Genomic DNA, 27,112 nt, shown 5'->3' with positions numbered 1-27,112 from the left:
GAGGTTTTGACTCTGAAATGCCTTAAAGCTACTTTACAAATTGCATGCATTGTATTGCTATCTATTTAGTGAGTGTTTTTCAGCTGTCCCATTACTTTTCAAAATCACCTTAATTTAAATGTTTTACAAGGATTTATAATATCTCATAGATAATAACTTTTCTTCTTTCGAGTATATGTGTGTGTGTGAAATTTTGTAGAAAACTTCCCTTGGTGGTTATTCCACTTTGCTAAAGTCATCAAAAACTTTAAAAAACTAAAAGCTATTTTTTAAGTATGACCTTCTAAGCCTCCTTATTGTATTGAAGGTTTTTCTTCCTATCTCAGACGTGATAGCAATGTTTTTTTGGTTGGTAAAGGGGCAGGTAGCATTTTCTACGTGTGTATATAGTAAAACCATTATTCCCATAATAGTAAAGAACATATGCATAATACTCATTTGCAGCATACACATCACTTTATAAGGAGTGAAAGTATTTTCTGCTCTTCATATACCACTCCAGTCTCTAGCATTAATTTTGCTTTGTAGAATAATTGAAACCTTAACACATTAATTCACTAACCCAGATTTTATTACTCCCTCTTTGAGTCTTTTTTTTTTTTTTTTTCTTTTCTTTTGGATTTCCCTTGGAGGCAGTGAAAAGGGTGGTGGTGACTATGCAGGAACTTCAGTGTTGTGACCTTGATGCCCTCCTCATCTTTTATAAGAGATCTCGTGGGGCGCCTGGGTGGCGCAGTCGGTTAAGCGTCCGACTTCAGCCAGGTCACGATCTCGCAGTCCGTGAGTTCGAGCCCCGCGTCGGGCTCTGGGCTGATGGCTCAGAGCCTGGAGCCTGTTTCTGATTCTGTGTCTCCCTCTCTCTCTGCTCCTCCCCCGTTCATGCTCTGTCTCTCTCTGTCCCAAAAATAAATAAACGTTGAAAAAAAAAATTTAAAAAAAAAAAAGAGATCTCGTAGTATCTCCCTCATTGATTTGAAATTCGCCGGTGGCAGTAGTGGTGGGAGAGCCTGGCTAACTGTGTTCCCCAAATGCCCTACTGTTTACAAATTGCTGGAGTAACTCATGATGATTCTTAACACTTTTAGGGAATAGATCTGTGGTGTAAATACGAGATCCGTGCCCTTGAGATTCAAGGAAAAGAGCAGGAGATAGCAGACCTATTCTAAACTACACCACTGAACACCCTTTTGTGATTGATTAAAACTGTCACTCTCCACTAAATTTTTAGAGTTTTCCATTCGTAATACAGCTGACATTTATCTCCATCTACTACTTTTTCATTCTCTTTTCTTTAGGTACTTTGTTTTTCCTGTATTTTATACTTTTTGTTTATTTCTGTAGCAGCGCTGTCCCAGTCTCTGTGATGATCAAAATGTTCTCTTTTTGCACTATTCCTCGTGGTAACTACCTACTTCAGATGGCCATTGAGCACTTAAATTGTGATTTGTGCCAGTAAGGGACCGAATAGTAATTCAAAGTACTGAAACAAATCTTGTAGAAATGTTGGCGAATACATATCATTAGAGCTAAAGGAGTTCTTTGCTTTTTCAGGTGGTCGATTTACTGAGATATTTCTCCTGGGCTGAACCTCAGTTAAAGGCAATGAAAGCATTACAACATGTAAGTAACTTACTTTTCTTTAGAATGAAGAATTTAAGTATCTTGAATTCTCCCCTTGTTTTCTATAATTGATCTCAGGTTGTAATTTGTTTGCATTAGAAAAACTAATCCTAAGTTTTATTATACTTTGATTAATCAAATAATTGTTAAAAAAATTAAGACTCCCCAAACTGTGAATTTAAATTGTATGTACCTTATTAAGTTGTGAACCATAGGATCCTAATTGGCAGATTGGAAGAGAAAATATTTATAGGCAAACAAAACATAGAATTTGAATTTTCTTTTATAGTTTATTTCTTTTGAGAGAGAGAGAGAGAGAGAGTGCAAGCAGGGAGGGGCAGAGAGAAAGGGGGAGAGAGAGAGAGAGAGAGAGAGAGAGAAAATCTCGAGCAGGCCCCCCCACCCCCACCCCCGCTGTCAGCCTGGAGCGCAGTGCAGGGCTTAAACTCAATAAACTGAAATCATGACCTGAGCCAAAACCAAGAGTTGGACGCTTAACCGACTGAGCCACCCAGATGCCCCCCGTAGAATTTGAATTCTTATTTTTTTTAAAGCTTACTTATTTTTTTGAGAGAGAGAGACAGAGTGTGAGTGGGGGAGAGGCAGAGAGAAAGGGAGACACAGAATCTAAAGCAGGCTCCAGGCTCTGAGCTGTCAGCACAGAACCTGGCTTGGGGCTCAAACTCATGAACCACAAGATAATGACCTGGCCGCTTAACCGACTGAGCCTCCCAGGCACCCCTAGAATTTGAATTCTTAAGTGTTTTTGTGTACGTCCTTCAAATTTTTGATATCTTTATCCTTTTGTATTTAGTTTTAGAACAGTAGTCAGTTGGGTTTATATTTATAATTCTTTAGACCAACACTGTCCAAATGGAACTTCCAGCGATGATGGAAGAGTTCTGTATCTCTGCTGTCCAGTCTGGTAACCACTGACCACATGTGGCTTTTGAGCACCTAATGTGTCTGGTCTGCCTGTGGAACTGTATTATTTCTTTCATTTTAATTTAAATAGGCACATGTGCCTAGTGGCTACTGTATGGCCAGCACAGTGCTGGAGCCTAAATTAAAGGAGACATTTAAGTCACACAGTATCTGGGTATGTAGGAAGATTCTCCTCGGAGGATCAGGCACGGATAGCTTTAAGGAAATCTACAGATCCTTAGCTTCCTAAACTAATTTGGCAAAGAAAGTGTCTGGATGTGTTAGTGTTTCTCCTCTTTAACAATTTTTTTTTTTAACTTTATAAAAAAAAAAGGTTATCTCACCCATCCACCCGTCACCCCAGGGTGAAAATCTTTTCCCCAAGGACCAAAGAGACCAGTAATTTCCTAAGAGGGAGAGCAAAGCAGAGAGGTTTTGTAAGAAATACTGATGGGGACCTTACCTTATTTTATTAAGACAAAAAATTCATGACGAAGCTCTGAGGCCTGCTTACTTGGACCTACCTTAAAATTAAAATTCTAAGGTATTTAGAGGCGAAAGGCTAGCATGGGCACAACTTAATGAGTCCAGCCTTTTCTGACAAAGTCAGTCTGATTTGGTTGTTTTCACAGAGGACTAATCTTGACAATTAGGTTATACAATAGACATTTTCATAAATGAAGTGAACTAAATCAGTAGTTCCAAAGTTTTTACAAATATATAACGAAGATAAATAAATTTTTTGTAAATATTTAAACTTGTAGCATAGTTTTTAGATGTCCATTTAAAGACTTGCAAAAGGGTATATATAGTTAAACCAATTCTCTTGGTGCTAACCTGGATAAAATTGTCTGAAAACCACTGCTCTAACTTGTAGGAATCTAGGGGCGCCTGGCTGGCTCAGTTGGTTGAGCGTCCGACTTCGGTTCAAGTCATGATCTTGCGGTTTGTGGGTTCGAGCCCCGCGTCGGGCTCTGTGCTGACAACTCAGAGCCTGGAGCCTGCTTCGAATTCTGTGTCTCCCTCTCTATCTGCCCCTCCCTCACTCACGCTCTCTCTCTGTCTCTCAAAAATAAATAAATGTAAAAAAAAAACAAATTTAAATTGTAGGAATCTATTGGGCAGTGATTCTAAATGATCTAGCATTGACTTTCCTTTGAATTCCGTCCACTGTTAACATAAATCTGTAAATTGGCTGAATCTTATCTTCAAAAACAAAAGTACCCTAGTCAAATTATGTAACATTGCACACAATCTTGGAGTGTCACAGTGCACGTTATTATAAGACTCCTAAGAAAGTTCTGCAGTCAAGTTCTGTTTAGGGGTGCCTGGGTGGCATCTGACTCTTGATTTAGGCTCACATCATGATGCCACGGTTCATGGGGTCAAGTCCCGAGCAGGGCTCTGCGCTGACAGTCCCTGTTTGGGATTCTCTCTCTCCCTCTCTGTCTGCCCCTCCCCCTGCTCAGACATGTGCACACTCGTACTGTTTAACCTGTCCTTTCCCTACTGAGGTGACTCTGCTGTCACCCTATCTTAGTAACAGTATTCAGCACGTGGACATCACTTTAGGAATCCCTGATTATAGACTACTTGGTGTTCTAGCTGAGGAATGTAGTTTTTTTTCTAACTTCTCAAGCCAAGTATTTCCCATATTTATAAATACCCCCTTTTTTGTGACCTTTCTGAGAAAAGTAGTATATGTAAGTATTTTTTTCTATAAATGAATCCACTGAGAAATGATAAGAAAGAGTGCATGGGGAACTTAGGTCTTCAACTGAAATGGTTATATAGAAAAAGCCTGAGCTGAAGTCACATGGTTATTGGGGCTTACTTTTGAGTAAGCAGTTTTACCTCAAATATTTACATTAAGAACATTTAACCATGTTTCCCTAAAAAAGGCAATTTCTGGCATGAAAACTTGTCATGTTGAAAACAACATTATTTTTTATATTAATAGAAAATGGTGGCTGTTCACCCAGCAGAAGTGGTCCATATTCTCAATTGTTTCACCTTCAGTAAAGACAAGCTAGTTGCTCTTGAGCTGTTAGCTTCGTAAGTATTTCATTTTCTTGTTACTTCATTGGAAAAAATTTGGGAAACTTTTTAAATCTTTTTTAACTCATTAGTGTGTGTTAGAATTTTATTAGCAAATGGAACTCTAATAAAATCTGTGAAAGTGTAGACTGAATTTTTATATCTAAATATCTAGTGTACTTATTACATGTGGTTATACCTTAGAGAATAACAGGCCATACTGAGATTATTTGTTTGGTTTGTCCGCATTTCAGTGACTTCCATTGCCTTCCTACTCTGAATAGTTTGAAAGGCTTATTGAGAAAGCTACGGGTTTGTGGTTAGGTTCTGCCACATTCTGATCAACATGTTTTTTTTGGCTTGATACGTACTTATTCTTTATGGACCTTATTTTCCTCCGGTGTAAAGATAAGGATCTCACCTACTCGGTAGGATATGTGAACTTTTGATACTGTAAGATATGTGAAAGCACTCAGCACTGCATGGAGTAAGTGACTGTGACGAATGTCAGCTCAAGGAGAAAAGAGCCTGCTGTTCTGCAGGATGGAACAGTCTGTAGGTTGCTGTTTATTTCGAGCCACGTGCATTTTGAAGTGCTATAAGGGACTTATAACATATACCATATAACATGTGGGACTTACAACCTACAAGTGTTTTGTAGATGTGCACAAAAATACAAAATTAAAGCACAAGGTAAGCTTCAGTTTTAGATCAACCATGACTCTTATGCATTTGGCCACATAGGTTTTTTTTTTTTCTATTGCCATAGATCTCCTACTACTCCTCGTGAGGGGACGTTTTCAAAGAATCTCAGAATGGTGCTCTTTATTGAATTACTTTGTTACTTTTAGGTAACCAGATGAGCCTCAGCTCAGTTATATTTATTAATTTTATGTAAGCGTGTTGTTTATATTCACCAATTAAAACGAAATAATCACTTTTCTCCCTGTGTCATTGGGGAGACGCTTACTCAGGTAGAGTTGTATGGTAAAGATTGTGGCCTTTGTATTGTATGTCCAGGTTCTTAAAAACTAAATTGCATTTCCTTGGTAGAAACATTGTTGATGCACAGAATTCTCGTCCCATTGAAGATTTATTCAGGATAAATATGTCTGAGAAGAAACGGTGCAAAAGAGTACTTGAACAGGTAATTTTCTCAAGATTGCTCTATAAATAGAACACTGGGTTCTTCTGAACGTTGATGAAAAAGTACAGTCTTATTCCCGTGTTTCTGTGACAAATGACCTGACTGCTCTCGTGCGATGGGTCAAGAATGACAGCCCTACAGTCCGTGGAGGATGAGAGCTGGGTGAAGGGGGTACTGGCGGATGAGGAAATGGCTTGAGAGTGACCTATTCAGCTCCTCAGCTTAAGCCTCAGTCGGTATTTATTCTCCATCCCCTAGTAGCTTTGCCATGCCTCCAAGCTTTTGCCTTTAATCTTCTGTAATTGTGAATGTGATGTTTTAAATTTGTATTGTTATCAGAATTTTTTTTTAACTTTAAAGAAAAAATTTTTTTAATGTTTATTTATTTTTGAGAAAGAGAGGGACAGAGCACGAGTTGGGGAGGGGTGGGAGGGCAGAGAGAGAGAGGGAGACACAGAATCTGAACAGGCTCCAGACTCGGAGCCGTCAGCACAGAGCCCGATGCAGGCCTTGAACCCACAAACCACGGGGTCTTGACCTGAGCCAGTGTCAGAAGATTAACCGACTGAGCCACCCAGGCGCCCCTCATTGTCATCAGTCTTACGTTAATCAGATCTAAGAGATAGATAATGAAGCAGAATTCCAGTTTACTGCTTTAAAATCTCAAGAATGGAAGAAGTAGTACTTACTGAAACCTACTTGATTTGTTACTTAAGGTATGTGTTTCTTAAGATCGTGATGGCTGGAAACTGAATTAATGACTAAAAACCCGCTTGAGGAAGATGCAGACTCCTCTCCTGGGGCCTGACTGCCGAGGCACATTAAATCTTGCAGCCTCTGCTAAGCTCAGAGCCAGCAGAAAACTTCGCCTTACTCATGAACTATTGGAGCAGAAGCAAGATCTGAGCCCACAGTTCTTTTTTTTTTTTTTTTTTTTTTTTTAATTTTTTTTTTTTCAACGTTTATTTATTTTTGGGACAGAGAGAGACAGAGCATGAACGGGGGAGGGGCAGAGAGAGAGGGAGACACAGAATCGGAAACAGGCTCCAGGCTCCGAGCCGTCAGCCCAGAGCCCGACGCGGGGCTCGAACTCGCGGACCGCGAGATCGTGACCTGGCTGAAGTCGGACGCTCAACCGACTGCGCCACCCAGGCGCCCCTGAGCCCACAGTTCTAACGTTAATAACTTGTTCATTGGTTCTCTTGACGAAATTCTTCAAGGCACGCTGCATTTACTGCTGTTGTTTTCTTCCATATAAAGCATTCTGATCAGGTCACTTTTCCTTCTCAGAAGTAACATGGGCCTGAGTATTCTGTGGAATAGGCTGTCTAGTCAATGTAAGTTAGTACAACTTCTCTGGAAGGTAAACTAGGAGAGCCTTAAAGTGTTCATGCCTTTTGACCCCAAAACTCTGTTACTAGGAATTTATTCCAAGGAAATAAATATATACCAATTTGTATATAAGGGTATTTACCCTGGTACTATTTATAAAAAGCAAAAATTGAGATAATTTTTAGGGTGGGATTATATAGCCAATTATATGTGTTGTGAGTGAATTTATAAAACCAATATACTTCTGCAACAGAATGTGTGACATCGTGCGTAGCTGTAAAATACAGCCATGTATAACTTCATACCCCTGTAACGTAATATGGGTCTATTGGGATATATGTCGCCTAATGTAGTGTTCTTCATTCATTTAATATTTATTGAGTATGAATTCAATACTCAATTCTACCATTGTAGAAGCTGAGAATGCAGTAATAAGCCAGAACATCCCTCATTGTGTCTCATGACTATAGAACACTATGATGAATGCAGTTTGCCCAGATATCTCTTGCTTTTTCAGCAGTACAGCTCTTTGGATACCCAGTGTCCCTCCCATGTTACTTGCTTGTGTTTTCTCCACCAAGTTACACGTGTCTTCAGAGCAGACCCATGTCCGTGTCATCTGTTGCTCTCTTTGCCTCGCCTGTAACATAAGCTTGGCATTTGTAGAGTTGGACGATGTTATTTCTTGGTCATTGGAGAAATGGGACACGTTAAATAGTAAATGAACTTTTTTGCGCACAATTTGCAAAACCTCCTGTGGAGATATCTTTGTGTAGGAGTCTGTTCGTTGTGACCAATAGAAAGCTAATTAAACACATGTTACCGCTTGAGTAATTCCATTGAAATAAAATGATTTTACTAAAGAATTTTGGTCATGTTCACTACTGTAAGTGCTGATGAATGTATGAACAGATTAATGTGATGCTGTTCCTCAGTTCATGTTTTTTAACGGGTCTTCCTAATACCCAGAATATTTAGCCTATGAGTTTGTTGTTTGTTTTTTGTTTTTTAACTACCCTCTTTTTTTGTTACAGGCTTTCAAGGGGGGCTGCAAAGCTCCTCATGCCATGATATCTTCTTGTGGAACAATCCCAGGAAATCCATATCCCAAAGGAAAACCTAGTCGCATAAATGGAATTTTCCCAGTAAGTATATGTTTGTGACTATAGAAACTTCTTGTGGCTAAGTATGAAATTTAGCACGGTTAAGATATTTAAAGAAAATACCAGTTGATGATGCTTCTACCAAGGAAAGGAAATTTATTATGTTGGCACCTTAATTCATGGATTCCTTACTGATTGAAAGTTCAGACTACGTTAAAGTACGCGTGTCAAATGTATAGAAAACAAGCCAAACAGAAAAGAGGATGAGTTTGTTTTGTTAGAAGCACTTATTTGCACTTAATAAAGGACCATTTCTCATATTCTCAGTGTTCCTCAGTTTCACAATTAAGTGTGTTTGGAAAATTATGTGCAATGTTTCCTTCCTGGAGAGTCACACTGCATGCTAAAGGTTCTGAGAAGTCCTGTAGGAAAAAAATTTGTTTTGATACCAACTGGTGTTCCTCAAATGTCTTTATAAGATAATCTTTTCAAAGAATGGTGTATATTTTTTGTGCTATAACAAATAACCCTAAAACCCAGTGGATTAAAACAGTGGATTAAACAGTGGATTAAAACAGCCTCTCTCAGTGGGGAGAGGCTTAGATTGGTTCTGGCTCAGAGTTTCTCATGAGGATATAGTCATCAGAAGGCTCCATTAGAGCTTGAGACTCTGCTCCCAAGGGGATTCGTGTACATGCCTGGCAAGTTAGTGTTGGTCATTGGTGGGGGTCTTTGTTCCTTACCATAAGGACTTTCCTGTAGTGCTGCTTGAATACCTCATGACCTGGTAGCTGACTTCCATCAGAGCAAATAATCCAGGAGAAAGCAAGTGGAAGCTGTGTTATCTCTTAGGACATAGTCTTGGAAGTCAAATTGCCATCATTGCTGGAATACCCTATTTGTTACACAGGTCAGCTCTATTCATTCTGGAAGGGAACTTCACAAGGGCATACAGGATGTGGGGACCTCTGGGAGCCATCTTGGAAGTTGGCTTCCTTACTAGTATGTACCATTTAGGGACACACCCTTAGGAGGATGCATCGTAATAGTCTGTCCGCTCATTCTGATCTGTTAATAATAGCAGTCTTGAATGAGGTCTCACTTATTCTTGCGTAATATAAACTATCACACTTAATGCTTACTGAGAACGTCATTTTTTATCATCTATTTTTGATTGTAATATAGGTTCTCTTTTTGATCCTTTGACCGTTACACATACCTAGGCATGGAAGTCTTGTTTCTGGTTGCTCCAGTTGTGGAGGGGAGAAATTAAAACCTACTTCATTCTGCTCTCCTGTCATCCGCATGTGTATTGCGTGCTTCTGGGTGCCTGTACATGTTGTGAGGGTTCTATGGCAGAGGAAGGCTGAGGACCTTAACAGGGTCTTAAAGCCAAGTCAGGATTGGATCTGGACTCCAGGTCCTTAACCCCCTACCGTGTTCAATCCTTTTCTTCAGTGTAATACTGTGAGGGATTTGTTTTGGTTTTGCTTTGAGGTGATTTTTTCTTTTTAAGTCTCAATTCTTTTCTATTTATTTGCTTACTTACATACATACATACATACATATTTATTTACATATTTACGTATTTATTTAAATAGGGAACTCCCTTGAAAAAAGATGGTGAAGAATGTACTAATGAAGGCAAAGGAATAGCCGCACGGATTCTTGGACCATCCAAACCGGTATGTTAGAGAAGAAATGATGAAACAGGTCTTAACTCTTACATGTAGTTTACTGTCCACAGCAGACGGCATAAATTCTGTTTTTGTGTTGTAAAGTTTAGAGTGTACCAGAAACTCCAGGAAAGTGAAGGGTCTAGGGAAATAAAAAAGCATAATTAGTTAACAGTGTTAAGGGCCATTCTGAGGTTCCGTGTTTTATTTCAAAGCGAGACCAGTCAAATTTGTCTTGTTTTGTTTCGCCGTCCCTATTCAGCTGTTCCCTTGCAGGAGTGGAGTCGGAGACCTTTAAGGTTGTGGCCAAATGAGTGTTGCTGGTGAAGTAAGAGCAGAGCCAGGAGGCTGAGGGTATTTTTAAGGGAGTGATTTTAATGATTGGTTAGGATATAAACTAAACCCACAGATGACCCTGCAGGTTGAAGGATTGTTCGAGTTGAAGTGGCTGAGGCCTTCACACAGCTGTCTTGCGGTCCCTGCTTGTTTACATGACAGGAATTCCAGTGGCAGTTGTTTATAGCAAAACAGTCACAGATCATAGTCCTTGCACAAGATTAGTGCATCTTACTGGGCTGCCGTGTATGAGAGCTAGAAAGAATCTAGGTCTTTTACTACCAGTGGATGCCCTCTGCTTCAAGAGCATGAGTGCGAGATTCCCCGAAGTGGGGTCCCTCTCTCGCTCACTGTAGTGAAAAATACAATGTTTGGCGGTAGCTTCAGATACCTCTGGCTTTCTAGAGACCAGCTGAACTGTAAAATAAAAGAGTTGAGGATTTCAAAAGGCAAGAAGACCAAAACACCGAATTCATAGTCCCCCCCCCCCCCCAATCCACGTTCTCCTGGAGTTGTCAGAGTGCTGAATGCTAACGGATATGGTGCTTTTTTTTCCCAAGGTGACAAGAGGGTAAGAATGATAACATGAATCTCTGATGAGTTTAGGAGGATGTTGGAAGTTCTTGGGTAGCCAAGGCTCCAAAACCTAGCGGAATTCTTGTGTGACAGAAGAGGAGCTAGGAATTCTCACATTAACCTCTACTGGGTCAGAGAGGAGTTTGCTATTTTGGAGAAGATCTGACCCTTCATGAGAGAGGATTTAACACGGAAATAAAACACCTCTACAGCAGTCTTTGGCAGCATCTGCTTTTGGAAATTATAGGAACCACATTTATTAGAGCAAAGACATTTCCCTGATTTTGTGCCGCGTATCGCTCCAGTAGCCTTTGATATGCTGGAGCATTTTTAGCCTCTTAGTACTAAATATGTCAAAAGACGAGTTGTATTTTGTTTTGCAGGGAGGCTCCCGACTTAGTTTTCTTCTAACTGCTGTACTTCCCCTTCGTCTAGCCTCCTCCAACATACAATCCACATAAGCCGGTCCCTTATCCGATACCTCCGTGCCGGCCACACGCAACTATCGCACCAAGTAAGCAGCAGTTCATACGTTTTTTACTTTTTCTTCTTTTTGCCCTTTATTCTTAAATTGAAAGTAAATGTTGGTGTATGTACTTGGGAAAATTGGAGCACTTCTGAAATACGCTCTGATGAGTCTCATTCTGCCCACAGTGCCTTGGTCTACAGCCGCGCAGCAGCCAGTTTAGTTTAGGGCACTTACTTTTTGGTAAATTAATTATAGATTCTTTTTAATCATTGTTATGAGTTTTTGCTTTGGTGAATCATCTTGAATCCCATTTCAGTAGTTGGTTTTCAAAGGTATCCTCAACTGTGTGTGCTTGACAGAAGAGGCAGATCATTTAAGTACGGCGGGATCTGCCCGCCATGCCGTTCAGTGAGCTCATGTCCGGAATGAGCCTGCAGTGGGAAATCACAGTCTCCAGTTGTCTCATGTGATCTCAGCTTTCTCCTAACAGTAGACCCAAACCGCCACGTAAAAGGCAACTCTATTACGTAACAGTTTTAAAGATAAGATAGCTGTGTTAATACGGTTTGAACTCGTGGCCACAGAATGATACTAAATTATGGTTTTTTCCTCTAATTTTATTTTAGGTGCTTATAACAATGCAGGTCTGGTACCATTAGCCAACGTCATAGCTCCGGGTGTCCCCCCTCCACCTCCATATACTCCTAATCCAGTAGGAACAGGTAAAATCGTGTTGTTACGGGATGTTAAAAGTAAGAGCTTACTTAGACACAAATGTACACTTGGAGGGAACAGTTGTTTGCCGTGGTGTGTCCTAACGGGAGAACGAGCTCACCCTGATGACGGATCTGAGTGTGATGTGCAGGTTCTACCAGAGCGGCCTTGGCCCACCTGTGCGAACATGAGCAAGCTAGAGACAGAGGAACGAGGAACAGTTGCGCGTGAGCAAGAAACTTTGAGAGGCTGTAGAAAAGTACAGTTGACTTAATGAGTATTACCATTTGGGCACATCACTCCTATGTGGGGAGGAAAAGCTGGTAAAAAGGTGCTCGGAGGGGCTTAAACCTCCCCTGGGTTTTCAGTTCACCATTTTCCTTTGAGTCTGTAGGGAACATGGGATTTAGCCTATATTTTCATTTGTGTTCTTTCACAAAAATGTAATATTTCACTTAGGTATTGTTTATTTGACTCCTCTGAGTTTTGTCTTGCTAAGGAAACCCTTCCCCATCCCAGCAGTATGAAAATGTCATCTGTATTCGCTAATTACTTTTATAGGGATTCTTTCTTAACATATAGCTTTTAATCTACTCACGATTTATTTCTAGATATGTGTAGGGTAGGGATAGAACTTAATTTTTTTTTCTGTCCTTCTCAGAGACCCAGAGTTACTTAATACCATTTATTAACAAATTCTTTTTTAATCACTAGAGTGATTCTGTTGTTTGCAGGCAGGTACTCCGATGAGAGTTGCTCAACAGTTTTTTCCAAAATTATCATTTTATTTCTCACCCTTGTTTATGGTACCTTTAGCCTTTAGAGTTTTGTATTTTTGCATAGACAAAGAGAAGCTAGGAAAGAAAAGCTGGAACTGTTTTATCTTGTTTCAGATCTTCTTAACCCTAGGCAGTCCAGGTTATCCGGGTCTTGTAAGACTCTTACGGCATCTGGAATTTATTTTCATGTAGGGGTGAAATAGAGGGTCGTCTTAATTTTTTTCCAGAGAGTAGCCCATCATGCCAGCACCATTTATTAACTAATCTGTGTTCCCCATTGATTTGAAAGATGCAGTTGTCATAAGTTTTCATATACACATGTGGTTCTAATTCTGGATTCTTTATTTTGTTCCAGTCTAGTTATTTTATGTTATGATGATATGTTGATTTGATTAGCAGATTTATAGTGTGTTCTGATACCTGGTAAGGCTAGCTTTCTCTTACTATATTTTCTATTTTTCTTACTATATTTGGAAATTTTTTTTTCTATCTGAACATGAAGATCATTTTATGCAGTTAAAAACAGTTGAATGTATGTGTACATGTATATATATATATTTATAGTTACAGATATTAATGTTGTATAATTTTATCATTAATTATACATATAATTAATATGTAATTATATAATATATACAGTTATATAAATTTAGAAAGATCTGACATTTTTATGATATTAAGTCTTACTATTCAATCCTGTGTCTGTCTTTATGTCAGGTGGTAGTGATTTTCCCCCAGGGCATATTTTATCTCTTTGAAGATTTTATAGTTTTCTTTAAATAGGTTCTTTGCCTTAGGTTTGTCTCTAGGGGTCTTAAAGGTATTTTTTATTAAAATTATAAATGGAATATTTCATTTGTACGTGCTTATTACTAATTACTTATTCTACTTTTTTTTCTTGAAAGTCTCTTGAGTTTTCTAGGTATAAAAAAATGTCAGCTGAGTTATACTTTAAGATAGTTCTTTCTTGCGTGGTGTTATTGGGTATTGTCCTTTTTGTTTTCATATTGTAGAAATAACGTTATTTGATTTTATGTTTATGTTTACTTTTAATTTTTATTTTAGGGTTTTATTTTGTTGTTAGGTTAGTTGGTTTATAGATTACATATAGCTGGATTCTGATTTTTAAACCAGTGGGAATGAGGCTTAATAGGCATTTTCAGTCATCATAAAAATTGCATATTTGTTCTTAGTCCTTCCGTTTTATTTTTGTATTCATTATTAATCTTTTGTCCCAGTTTTTCATTTCCCTTACTTTTGTTTACTTGTATTGGTCACACTGCTGTTTTATTTTTAATAGCTCCTCTCGCCTTACCCCACCCAAACTTAGAACTTTTGATCACTAGTGATTACTTTGTATTGTTAATGGTTGTCAGTATACAAAAACTTAAGAAAGCTGCTCCCTGCTCCACTGACTTCACTCTCACTCTCCTTTTTCATCAATATGTGTGTTTTGTTGGAATACCATACGTGTTTCCTTCTGGGCCTCTGAACTTAACGGCCTCTTGCTACTTCCTCTGTTCTCTGATCCTCGGTCCTGATGTGCTCATTGTGCTTTTCTGTGAGCAGAAAATTTCTCTAAGTACTTTTTAAAAAGGGCACATAGACAGAGTTGTAGATGAAAAACCCAATTCCAGTTAACTTTCTCTTCTTTATTAGAACCTCAGTCTCCTTCTGTAAGCTTACAAAGAAAATATTCCTTATCTTTCGAATTCAGAAGTATCTTTGATCTTGGAGTTAAGCTATTTCATCAGGATGTCTAGGTGTGGATCTTAGCATTAATCTTTCACAGAACTCTGTAAGCCCTTTAGATATGAAAATTCAAGTCTTTAAAACTTAGGAAAATTTTGTTTTCATTATTCCATTAGTTACTGCTTTTTCATCTGTTCTTTCTCCTTCTGGTACTTTTATTTTGCACTGTATTTGTTTTCTAAGTCTCTTACCTATTTATTTATATATCCTCTTTTTTTGTTGTATTTTTACCATTTTAAGTGTGATTTTGTTGTTGTTTCTTATTCCCAGCTAAGCAAGTTAGCTTTTATAATGTTATTTCTAATCTTCACCATTCTTTACATCTATTCATTTGGAATCAGATTTCTATATCTAAACGTTCACCTTCCCTGCTTATATTTTCTTGCATATTATGTGTGGGTGTATGTTCTCAGTTTGCATTACAAGTTTTTAAAGATTTTTTTCCTTTCATTGAATCTTTATTGATATACACCATATGTTGTGGTTGTTTATTTGTACCAGGTTCCTTAGACAAGCTATGATCTTTTTTTGCTCACCACATCAGAGCTTGCAGGTTCCTTCTGTGCCTTGTATCTGTCCCACTGTTTGTTTCTTGGGCATTTACTGTCAAGCTATGAGGTAATTTTCTTCCCGTTGAATCTTTGACTGGTGGTCTAGTTAGGTCCTTTCCCGGGGGTGTGGGGGGGGAGTGTGCTCTTGGGTCCGTGTCACAGGCTTCAAGTCTACCTCCATTAGGGTGGTTCTCGGCAGCTCCTAGCATAGGGCCTTTTGCAGAAGTGTGAGTGCAGCAGGAAAGCAGGGCCCCTTTCTTTCTGTTTGCTTGGATCGTCACACGGCCTGTGAGATCGCTCCCTCAGGTGGCAGTGGATTCTGTGCTCGGCATCCGTTTCCCACCTCTAAGTCCTCCTGCACTCGCTCCTGGGTGGCAGTCTCAGGCCATCACCTTTCCGGAAAGTGTTTTTAAATATGTCTGCAAAATATCAATGGTGATTTAAAGCCCGATAAGTTAAGGAGAAGTGGTGGGGGACGGAGGTTAGGGGTCAGTTGCTCATAATGCTGTCAATCTTCACTATAATTACTACCATTGTCTCCCATTTCCTTTCTCTCTCTGTAAGCATACGTTGTTTTTCCTAACATAGAATGCATCCACATCCTGAGCTTTTCTTTTTTTGATGCCAATCTCTGGTTATTATGGTGGTGATTAACTTGAATAAAACTTGAAATCAACCTTTTTATTTATTTATTTTCATATAGAAAATGAAGACCTTTCCAGTCAGTCAAAACCTACACAGAATCAAAGTAAGTACCAAATTTGCTCCAGACATAGCTGAAGTCTGTCCCGGTTTTCTGCTCCGTTACCCACTGACAACAGTTTGAATTGAATGTATCTGGAATCTATGCTTTGGGGAAAGTTCCTACTTAACGAATTTAATCAATACTCGCTAAAAGTTGCTTGATAGTGGTACATTATATACACAAGGAAACGTACATATTAACTGGGTTTAAAATTAACCATATGCCCTTGTGTCTTATGTGAAAAACTTGCAATATAATGGGAGTGCTATGTGGCATTACGTTCCACATTCACTTTACATTATGTAATATTAGAAACCTCATTTTTGTTTTGATAGAAACACATAAGGTTTTTGATAAAAACCCTGTTTCCCAAAAGCTATTTTAAGTACTCGTTTCAGATTTCATTATTTTCATAAGTATTAGGGGTAGCGTAGTTTAGTGTAGAACAAAGAGTAAGGGTTGCCAAAGCAGAAGTGGAATTGAAAAAGGAAGATGGAAAATGTCGCCAGCACGATGCCTGCAGGGGGCAGTAGAGCCACAACATTTTCTTCTTCCTCTGGATGAGGATCTTTGTGGTCAGGAAGGAGATGCGAGCCCTCTGGTAGGAGACAAAACTTGGGCTCGGTTCTTGTGTAGCAAAGCAGCACATGAATCTAATCATCAGAGGGCATAGTTAGGAGCCTCTGTGGGAGAGTTCTCGCCCCTGAGCAGGGTGCCTAAACAGGGCTTTGTAGCTGTGGCTTCTAAAGGAGGTAGCATAATGGGCTGGAAAACACTGAGATGTCAGGACATCGTTTTCTTATCCTGGCTCTGGTGCTGCCTAGCTTTGTGACCATGTCATTTACCTTCTATGAAATGGAGGTTACGGAAACTTGAGCCTTAATGTTCAGCTTCACTAATCTATTTTTGAAGGGAGTTAAGAGGCATAAGAACCAACGTTAGGAATAGCATACCTTGATTTCCTATGTTGTGAATGTTAGCCTGATATTAAGATTTTATTTGCCTTTTGAATAATATCAAGAAACGAAAAGATAAACTAGGATAGTGGTTAAGGATGTGGGTCTGGGGTTCAAATTTTGGTTCTATCACTTAATAGCTGCATGACCCTTTTAAAATTATTATTATGATAAGATCTCAAAGAGATCTACCCTCTTAAATTTTTTAGTGCACAATACAGCATTGTTAACTGTAGGCATAGTGTCATACAACAGATTTCTGGAATTTATTTATTAGCTTGCATAACTGAAACTTTATTCCCTATCTTTTTAAGTTTACTAACTTATTTTGAGAGGGAGAGGGCACGCATGTGTCCATGGGAGCGGGTGAGGGGCAGAGAGAGAGGGAGAGAGAATCCCAGACAGGCTCCATGCTGTTGTGCAGATCCTGGGCACGGGGCTTGAACTCATGAACCATGAGATCATGACCTGAGCCAAGATAAGAGGCGGACACCCAACCGACTGAGCCACCCAGGTGCCCTGAACCTTAATTCCCTTTGAAAACTACTTAATAGTTATATGATCTTCTAACAAATTGCTTTAACCACACCAAGCTGCAGATTGCCCGTCTGTAAGATGGGGTTTTTAGTACCTATCTCAGAGGGTTATGTGAGGACAAATGAAATGACAGACATAAAGTACTTGGCACAGTATCTACTGTTTTATGGTTGACACCCAAATTACGTGACAGGAAAGTAGTATTTATCATGGTATATTTTTGGAGTTTTTTCGATTTGTTGTTGTTTTGTCACATTTTAACTGTAGGCACTATGATCAACAGTGCATGACTTTTGCTCTGTTGTATAAAAAGATCTCCAGTCTTTTGGAGGCTGCTATAAAGAATGCTGTGGGACAGTTTGGTCTTATCTTATGATCAGTCATTAACTGCATGGTCCTCAGCATGTCATTGTATAAAACAGTGAATTCTCAAATATTTCCCAACCAATGTTGACCTAAATAAGTTTTTAGTACATTATTTAGTACAAAACTAGGTATATATTCCTTGAGCTTCTGCTTATAAAACAAATGCCAACAAAAGTACAAATCCATTTTTCATATGTTCTCTAAATTTAAAATAGCTAGGCTTTCTTTTCTTGAAATGAAATTACTGGTAACGACATGAATATGGTACAGGCCTCTTGGTTTGAAGTGTATGTGTTTATATATATTACTGTTTGTCAATTCTGCCATTCTTCCTTTTTTTAAAAAAAAAGTTTTCGGGGCGCCTGGGTGGCTCCGTCGGTTGAGCGTCCAACTTCGGCTCAGGTCACGATCTCACGGTCCGTGAGTTCGAGCCCCACGTCAGGCTCTGGGCTGATGGCTCAGAGCCTGGAGCCTGCTTCCCATTCTGTGTCTGCCTCTCTCTCTGACCCTCCCCGTTCATGCTGTGTCTCTCTCTGTCTCAAAAATAAATAAACGTTAAAAAAAAATTTTTTTTTTTAAAAAAAGTTTGAGAGAGAGAGCGTGAATGGTGTAGGGGCTGAGAGAGAGGGAGAGAGAGAGAGAATCCAAAGCAGGCCCTGTGCTGTCAGCATGGAGCCCCATGTGGGTCTCGAACTCACCAAACCATGAGGTCATGACCTGAGCTGAAATCAAGAGTCGGACACTTAAGTAACTGAGCCACCCAGGCGCCCGTCTTTTTGAAACTACTGTAAATTTGTTCAGCCCAGTATAGCATCTTTTGGCCGTCTCTTAGTACGAATGGATTATGTGTATGCTATTTTCTTCCATTCTTTTCCTATGGTCCCTTCCCCACCATGATTCGTATAGTATATTACTTCATTGACCATGTCAACTTTTTTATGTAAGAGTCTTTATTATGCATAAACTTAGAAACTTGAATCTTAGCCCATGAAAATATCTTTCAGTTGATTATCACTGCAAAAGGAACATTCTCTGCCTATAACTGAAACAGACTTTGATATGAGCGTGGCAGCAGACGATAGTTGTCATTAGGACTTCAGCAACCTAAGTCATGCTTTCCATTTGACACTAACAAGATCGTCAAAGGCTAACATTGTCACTAAATTGATTCAGGGAGAAAGCACAGATCATCCCCCAAAATACTTACAGTAATTATTCGTAGAGTTTATCAGAATAAAAATGTGAGAGCCAACTATAGTACAGTTCTTCAGAGTAAGTCCTTGGATGGGTCTGGTAACTATAGTTGAGGTAATGGTGATATATCTAGTGTGGCAAACATTTATTAGATGCCATGCACAGCGCCAGGTGCTAAGGCTCTAAAGATGAATTAGATACGGCTTTTGCCCCTAAGGGAGTTCCTAGGACAAAGCAAATATTAGAGGTTGAGACTGCATAGAGGAGAGGAGGCAGTATGAGAAAATGCTTGGGAGAAAAAGCTGTATAGGTTATAAACCGGAATATCAAGTTCAACTCACCGAGTGGCCATGATGCTGGAGAAATAGGCATGAATCCTGGAAGGCCTACCAGGAAAGTGATGTCCCAAAAGCTCCTAAGAGGGGCAATGACTTGTTATTACTCTAGGTAAGTGGTTTGAAAGAATGAAAGGTAAAGTCAGTACGCCAACACTAACCACAAAATAAATTTTTAATTTTTAAAAATTGGGAAAATATGAAAAGAGAATTTGCTAATTTCTCAGGGCTTTCTCCGTGTGCATCGGAGGGCTCTTCTGAGCAGAGTCTAGGTAGAAGACAGCTAGCTCTAACGGAGGCTCCGCAGTGCAGATCAGGGTCGTCGAGTCAAGCAACGTGGGTGCCAGAATAGCCCCTTACACCTGTCACTGGTTTTCTTTGTGTTTGTTAAATGTTACAGACAGTTTGCTATTTCTCTTGGGTTACAGTTTGACACTTCAGCATGGTGACAGATTCTTGCCTCTTTCTTCCCTCCATAGCATTCTCTACCCCAGGAAGTCAACTCTTCTCTCCTCATGGTTCCAACCCTTCAACACCGGCTGCAACTCCAGTCCCCACCGCATCCCCAGTCAAAGCAGTGAATCATCCGTCAGCACTGGCAGCTGCTACCGTTTCTGGGATGAACATGCCGAATACTGTCCTCCCTGTGTTCCCGGGGCAGGTCTCCGCGGCCGTCCATACGCCTCAGCCAGCAACGCCAAATCCGACAGTCATCCGAACCCCTTCCTTGCCTGCGGCGCCCGTTACTTCCGTCCACAGCACAACTGCGGCTCCCGTCCCGTCCGTTTTCTCTGGCCTGGTTCCCCTGCCGGGTCCCCCTGCACCTTCCGTCCCAACCCCTCAGGCCACGTCCGCACCTCGGGCCGCTTCTGCTTCCAGCGAAACCTTCGCTTCTACGTCTGCCCCTTTCCCCGGCCTCCCCTTCGCTGCCACCTCTACCGCTGCTTCTACCAACAACCCGAATTCCGCCTCTCTGTCCTCAGTGTTTGCGGGCCTCCCCTTGCCCTTAACACCCACATCCCAAGGCGTGTCCAAACCCGCCCCTCCTGTACTTGCCGGCGGCTCTGCCCCCAGCGTGGCTTGTCCCCTCGGTGCAAACAGTCCTCTTCTGTCTGCTTTAAAAGGCTTTCTGACCTCAAATGACACCAGTTTAATCAACTCATCCGCTCTGTCCTCTGCTGTTACAAGTGGGCTGGCTTCACTGTCTTCTCTGACTCACCCGAACCCTGACTCCCCCGCTCCAGGCCCCAGCAAGTGCTACGCCCCCTCGGCCGTGCCCGCCGCGCAGAGGTCGTCCACCCCCGGGTTGGCCATGTTCCCGGGCCCGCCGGCTACCGTGGCCAACTCGGCCTCCACGCCTTCTACTTTGCCCGCACATTCTCCCCTGGTGACGCCGGCGTCGTGTCCCGCCTCCGTGCCGGTCAGCGGGGGCTCGTCGGCTCCGCTCTTGCAGGGCCCCCACCCGGGTAACTCGGAGCTGCACGGCGCGTCCGCCCCCGCCGTCACCACCATCCCTGTCATGATCAAAACCGAGCCCACGAGCCCCACTCCCTCAGCCTTCAAAGGCCCGTCTCACTCGGCGAATCCCCCCCACGGCACTTTAGGTTTGGGGACGCTGGGCCGCGCGTACACGTCCGCGTCGGTGCCCATCACTCTGTCTACTTGCCTTAACCCCGCCCTGTCGGGCCTCCCCAGCTTGCCCGCCCCCCTGAACGTGTCCAACCCGCTCTCGTCCATCGCCCTCCCGCCGCACGCCTCCTCCGCGCCCATCACTCCGGTGTTCACGGCTCTTCCTCCGTTCACGTCTCTGACCAGTAATTTCCCTCTAACTGGCAACCCGTCTCTCAACCCCTCCGTGTCTCTTCCAGGGTCGTTACTAGCCACCTCGTCTGCGGCGGTCACGTCCACGCCCGTGCCCGCCGCCAGCTCCACCGCAGCCGTGCTCCCGGGGCTTGCGGCCTCGGCGCCGGCCTCGGCGGCCCCTTTCCCCCTTAACCTGTCCACCGCCGTCCCCTCCCTCTTCTCGGTCACGCAGGGACCTCTGCCGGCCTCAAACCCCTCGTACCCCGGCTTCTCCGTCTCCAACACCCCCAGCGTCGCCCCCGCGCTCCCCTCGTTCCCGGGGCTGCAGGCGCCGTCCACGGTGGCCGCCGTCGCCCCGCTGCCCGTCGCTGCCACGACCCCGTCCCCGGCTCCCGTCCTCCCGGGATTCGCCTCAGCGTTTAGCTCCAATTTCAACTCTGCTCTCGTTGCCCAGGCCGGGTATGTGGCTCGTGCGTGGGGAGGCTGCGGTCGTTCTTGGCCCACCTTGTGGTTTAGAGTCTTCCGAGCAAAATCTCATTGTTCGCTGGTGCCGCAGTCTGGTTTTTCGGGGCCGGAGCTTCAGTACCCGGGACGCGGGGAGCTCTGCAGCCACGTTGAGAGCAGCGTGTGCAGTATTAACGCCCGCGCAGGCAGTTGTAGTGTTTGTCGTGTGTCGTCATTATAAACCAGCGGGAAGTATTCTATGCAAAACACAGACTTCCTGAATTCAGAATAACATACTGTGTACGAGAAAGTACATTTGCTATCAGTGAGTGGCTGACTTTTAGGGTTCCTTCCAACAGAGAAATGTAAAGTTTGTTTTACGTCTTAAGGTGGCATTTGACAGATATAGAAGCAATAGCTTTTGTCTTCGCCGCATTTTGACCTATTCTTCTGTCTATTGTTTTAGCCTGTCATCTGGCCTTCAAGCTGCAGGCAGTTCTGTTTTTCCAGGCCTGCTGTCCCTCCCAGGTATCCCCGGGTTCTCCCAGAATCCTTCCCAGTCATCCTTGCAGGAATTACAGCATAATGCAGCTGCACAGTCTGCCTTGTTACAGCAGGTAAGCAGGCAGGGTCCACCGGGAGTTCAATGGCAAGACCCGGAGGTGGCTTCTGTAGTGGTGACCTGGCTGTGCAATAATGGTAGCCCAACGTTGGCCACAAAATGGCTCGTAGCAGAATGTTTGCAGACTTATGATTAATCTCCCCAAATGTGCAGATTATCCTCGTCCTCCTTCAGGAGAGTAACAAAGGTGCTGGGGTCTATTCGTCTGTATGAATTCTTTTCCCGCTTTGCGACTTTCAGATCTTAGTTTACAAATGGAATCTTCATATGTGTCCGTTAAATTTGAGCTGGTCTTTTATAATTTAAGCTGAAATAGGGACCATTAAAGCATATTTTCTCTAGAAAACTTACTTTTTGGAAAGAATATGAAGTCTTTCTGTGGTATCTCTCATTGCCTCCAGCATCTGAAGTATTTTGAACGTTTATTAAAAATTTCGGGAGAATAAGCAGACTTAATCTTGCCCCAGTGTTTGTTTTGTTTTGTTTTGTTGTTTTTTTGTTCTTTCCCATTCTAAATCTCTGTGGTGGGGTGTAAGCAAAAGCAAGTACAGACTTGAATGAATTTGGCACTTGCTAACCTGCACCTTCTTTCTATCAGGTCCATTCAGCTTCGGCTCTGGAAAGCTATTCAGCTCAGCCAGACGGATTTCCTAGTTATCCTTCGACACCAGGAACACCATTCTCTTTACAACCAGGCTTGTCCCAAAGTGGGTGGCAGTGAATATATTTTCATTTGTATTCTCCTCCGGAGCGACATCGGATATGCCTAAGGACTGCAGTGAACAATCTGACTAATGCGAGGTTGGCTGACATTCTCAGAAAATGAGAATGAGGATAATCTTGGGGAAATTGGGATAAGAGTTTAAAACAATGACGATTACATTTTTTAATGGTTTTAAGTATGAACACTCCCCTATGTAAATATGCTGATGACGAACTGTACGGAGAATAGTATTAAAAAGGTGTTCGGGGACTTTTCATCTCCCACCCTATGAAATTTTGAGTCATGTATGTGATCTGTGTGGGAAGAATACTAAAGAGGAGGTTGAACTCTTTATAGCCGAATACAGCCTTAAATCTGCTTGTATAGCATCCACTGACAGAAGTAATAGTTGTGCCTCAGACTCATGGGTTGATTTGGCCCTGGGGGCATTACTGCCCTTGGAATGCATGAGTGGTTCCCGTTAGCATCGTTGGAACGCAGTACTCCGTATGTAGCCACAGAAGGGAACTTGAAACCCACCATTATTTCTAACTTCTGACATTTATGCGCAAACATTTACTGCTGAATTTAACTTAATATATTTCAGGTAAGTGAAAATGGTGCTTAATATAGTCTTTAGAATGACTTTCAGGTGTTTTCGACTAAAAATGTATCCAGAACTACTTTCTTACAGAAACGCAAGTAAGGCTTGTGATGATTGGCCTTCGACACTTATTTCTTAATCTCAGCAGTATCCGAGCGAGTGAGGGACATTTGACTGACCGTAGGGCCGCCTCTATTACTCATTGTACTCCGGAAGCTCTTGGTGAATGTTTACAATCACGGGACATAGTATTTCTATTTGTACTTCAAGTCCAACGCTTCTCCAAAAGTCTGATGTGACAACCAATAGAGAAGACTTGCTCTGTTAGTAAACATGAAGTGTGTGCTCTAAGGGTCTGTGGTAGCATCGAATGTGAGTGAATGTCATTCATTAACGGGAAGAACTGCCACATTCGGGGGGGCGGGGGTGGGGAGTAGTAGGGAGAATGATTTTCAATCTTAAAAGTGTAAACTATAGAATCTACTGTAGTACATTTCAGCATCTAGAAGTTTTACTTTTATAAAGATGGTGTCTGGAAGATGTTGCTAATGTATTTTCCTTCAACACGGGGAACAAACTTTTTAAGTATATTAATAAATATTCCTGTATGGTTAGTTTTTAACAATTTTTTAAAATAAACTTTATGGATATGACAAATATTTTATAAGTGTTTTATTAAGTGCTTTGACAGGCTTTTTAATTGTTCATATACGCTAATACATAGAGCATAATTTTATCCAAATTCAGTTGAAACTCCGCATAGACTACTGATTGCTCAGTCCTTTAAATGGTATCTTACATGAAAGTTCTATTATAACCAACACTAGAAACAAGCTATTGATGCCTTAAATTATCTGCAAACAAAGAATGTAACTTCATAGTTACTCCGATGCCAGTTGCTGGAAGTTGTCATTTGTTCTAAGTTTACACTTATAAAAATTTTTAAAGATTATATTTTTTTTTATATGTTGACCACCCAAAAAAATTTACTGAATGAGTAATCGCTCTATAGTGCTTCCTGCTGCCAGGTTTAGTTTACCATCCAACGAGCCCCTATTCTCACAGCAAAGGAGCTATGTCCTGTTCATCTTTCAGATGCATTCCTGGCCTCTTGTGCATATCAGGCACTTCAAGGTTTATATAAAAATGGAGAGAACATTTTTGGAGCACTTGTAATAATGACTGGGGTCTGGTTTTATGTATCTCATAACCCTCTGAAGGAAGTACTAGCAACTTAATTAACCAGATAAATAAGACAAGATGTAAGTCCAACAGCGAGTAAATGGTAAATTTGAACCACGCATTTAATACCAATATGAGGGTACTTGTACTACCAAGTGCTTTGAAAATACATAGGAGAGGGGCGCCGGGGTGGCTCAGTGGGTTAGGCATTGACTCTTGATTTCGGCTCAGACCAAGATCTCACAGTTCGTGAGTTTGAGCCCCGTGTCAGGCTCTGCGCCTGCTTGAGATTTTCTCTCTCCTCTCTGCCCTTCCCCCACTCGTGCTCCTTCTCTGTCTCTGTCTCTGTCTCTCTCTCTCTCTCTCTCTCTCTCTCTCTCAAAATAAATAAAATTTCAAAAAACTATTTAGGAGAGAAGGTGAGTACCTTTCTGCCTGAGGGAGTCCAGAAAGCCTTCTTAGTGACCTAAAAAGTCTTAGGATGAGTAAGAAATAACATCCCTCATGGAGGCCCAGTGTGACAGATTAGGACAACAATATCATCGTGTAACTGGACGGAGTTTGAATGAAGTTTGTAGTTTGGGAGACTCGAAAAAGCAAGGGGCCTGACTGTAAACCATGCTAAGGGTTTGGGCCTTTGTTAGGGGTCAGCAGTTTGAAATAGAAAGCACTTAGCAAAAAATCACTTAGGCTGCAGCACGGAGGTTGGATTAGAAGTAGAATACTGGATGGTTTTTACAGAAATCTAAAAAGGAAGATGATGAAGATCTGCATTATGGAAAGGGATTAATGTGCCCTTGAACGTAGGGAAATGTACCTCTTCATTCTCTTTCCATAAAGCCCTACAGTCTCTGTGGGATTTGCAAACACTGTTAATTCATATAATCGGTTAACCTTAATTTTAAGCCTTACCACTTGACTTGGTGAATCTAGTCAAGACTTTCTTCCCTCCAAGCCTCATCCTAGATGAGAACGGGCACTGTTGTTTGTGGTGTCCACAGATTGTTAGTGTGGCTACATTGAAGCACAGGTTATACTCCCATCACAAGTGTATTGCAGGGGTGACGGTGAGACCTGTACCATTTCTTGTAGGCTCATGAGTTCAAAGTGGATGGAACAAGACTTTTCAATATTAGAAACAATTAAGGAATAATATCTTTTACATCACTTGAAAAAATAAAAATCAATGAACTTTCTAGAATTTAACTTCTAGGGCCCTACAGCCAATTGCTTGAAGAAATTGGATTCCAAAGATTACTGGTGGGGACTTTGTGACATATATCCATATTCAAGTGGAGATCAAAGAAGTCCAACTGAAAGAATTATGGACTGACTGACCATGACAACTGTGGGTTGAGCCAAAGTTGTTTTTAAAAAGGGCTACCTTGGGGCGCCTGGGTGGCACAGTTGGTTAAGCATCTGACTCTTGGTTTTGGCTCAGGTCTTATCTCAGGATCATGAGATTGAGCCCTGGGTCAGGGTCTGCGGTGAGTGTGGAGCCTGCTTGGGGTCCTCTTCCTCTTTCTCGGCATCCCCTCTGCTCGTACTCACTCCCTGTCCCTCTCTCTAAAAAAATAATAAATAAAATAATAAAAAGGGCTACCTTGAAGATTATGACAGACCTCGGAGGAACTAAGGCGATTGGTAGTAGGAGGAATCACATGTGAAATTCCTTAAAGTAAAATTTATTGACTTAAAAAGACTTCAAATCAAATTTAATGAGCCTTTGTTGTTCCTAAAGATGACACAAGACTAGTAAACAAATGTCCCATTTGGGTCAGTTAAGAGATAAAATATTGGGCAACACTGGCAAGTCAGTTGCGAAAGGAGATCAAAATTAAAGTATCCCCACGTCCTTGTATTCAGGAGGGGCATTTTGACACTAAGTAAATATTTAAATTTCTAATTTAATTTATATCTGGTAAAAGTTTTATAGTACGAGTTAAAAGCCATTGGTGATTTTATTTTTATTTTTTTAACATTTATTTTTGAGACAGAGAGAGACAGAGCATGAACAGGGGAGGGGCAGAGAGAGGGAGACACAGAATCCGCAGCAGGCTCCAGTCTCTGAGCCGTCAGCCCAGAGCCCTATGCGGGGCTCGAACTCACGGACCGCGAGATCGTGACCTGAGTCAAAGTCGGACGCTTAACCGACTGAGCCACCCAAGCGCCCCGCCATTGGTGTTTTTAACTCCTAATTGGTACAGAGGGAAAGTGGAAGAAGATAAAACACCAAGAACAAGGCACAGAAAAGTGGAAGAAACCAGCACATGGTGAGATGTCATACTGTATGTTGGTTTCACAACACTTGGAAATGGAAAGGAGGCGGGAGGCTCAGAAGGCTTTTTAGCCTCATTCTACTGCATAGACTCTTCCAAGAGAATATGAGGAAATGTGCCTCAACTCACTCTTACAGACCAATTTAATACTAAAACTCAGACAAGCGTAGTATGAGAAAGAAAAAATGCAAGTCAGGGGCGCCTGGGTGGCTCAGTCAGTTGAGCGTCCGACTTCGGCTCAGGTCATGGTCTGGCGGTCTGCGAGTTTGAGCCCTGCGTCAGGCTCTCTGCTGACAGCTCGGAGCTTGAAGCCTGCTTCGGATTCT

At 41.6% G+C, this 27,112-nt stretch overlaps 1 protein-coding gene and 1 non-coding gene across 2 annotated transcripts in view; both read left to right on the top strand.

The window, feature by feature from the left end:
* The window catches only part of PROSER1 (proline and serine rich 1), a 28,457-nt gene extending 4,594 nt beyond the window's left edge, over window positions 1-23,863 (top strand). The window contains exons 3-13 of the mRNA XM_030309436.1: window positions 1,552-1,620; window positions 4,505-4,599; window positions 5,635-5,728; window positions 8,095-8,205; window positions 9,765-9,848; window positions 11,187-11,265; window positions 11,847-11,942; window positions 15,720-15,764; window positions 19,629-21,411; window positions 21,863-22,013; window positions 22,617-23,863. Of these exons, the coding sequence (XP_030165296.1) occupies window positions 1,552-1,620; window positions 4,505-4,599; window positions 5,635-5,728; window positions 8,095-8,205; window positions 9,765-9,848; window positions 11,187-11,265; window positions 11,847-11,942; window positions 15,720-15,764; window positions 19,629-21,411; window positions 21,863-22,013; window positions 22,617-22,739 (2,730 nt within the window). The 3' untranslated portion in view covers window positions 22,740-23,863. The remainder of the gene's footprint in view (window positions 1-1,551; window positions 1,621-4,504; window positions 4,600-5,634; window positions 5,729-8,094; window positions 8,206-9,764; window positions 9,849-11,186; window positions 11,266-11,846; window positions 11,943-15,719; window positions 15,765-19,628; window positions 21,412-21,862; window positions 22,014-22,616) is intronic.
* Window positions 23,864-25,460: 1,597 nt separating this feature from the next.
* On the top strand, window positions 25,461-25,592 carry LOC115526882. Its single transcript, XR_003972798.1, has one exon. It is a non-coding gene; the product is annotated as a small nucleolar RNA SNORA1 (small nucleolar RNA).
* Window positions 25,593-27,112: the final 1,520 nt, after the last annotated feature.

This window comes from Lynx canadensis, chromosome A1 (genome assembly GCF_007474595.2).
Source record: "Lynx canadensis isolate LIC74 chromosome A1, mLynCan4.pri.v2, whole genome shotgun sequence".
Taxonomy (NCBI): domain Eukaryota; kingdom Metazoa; phylum Chordata; class Mammalia; order Carnivora; family Felidae; genus Lynx; species Lynx canadensis.
This window is presented reverse-complemented; position numbering and strand designations above follow the sequence as displayed.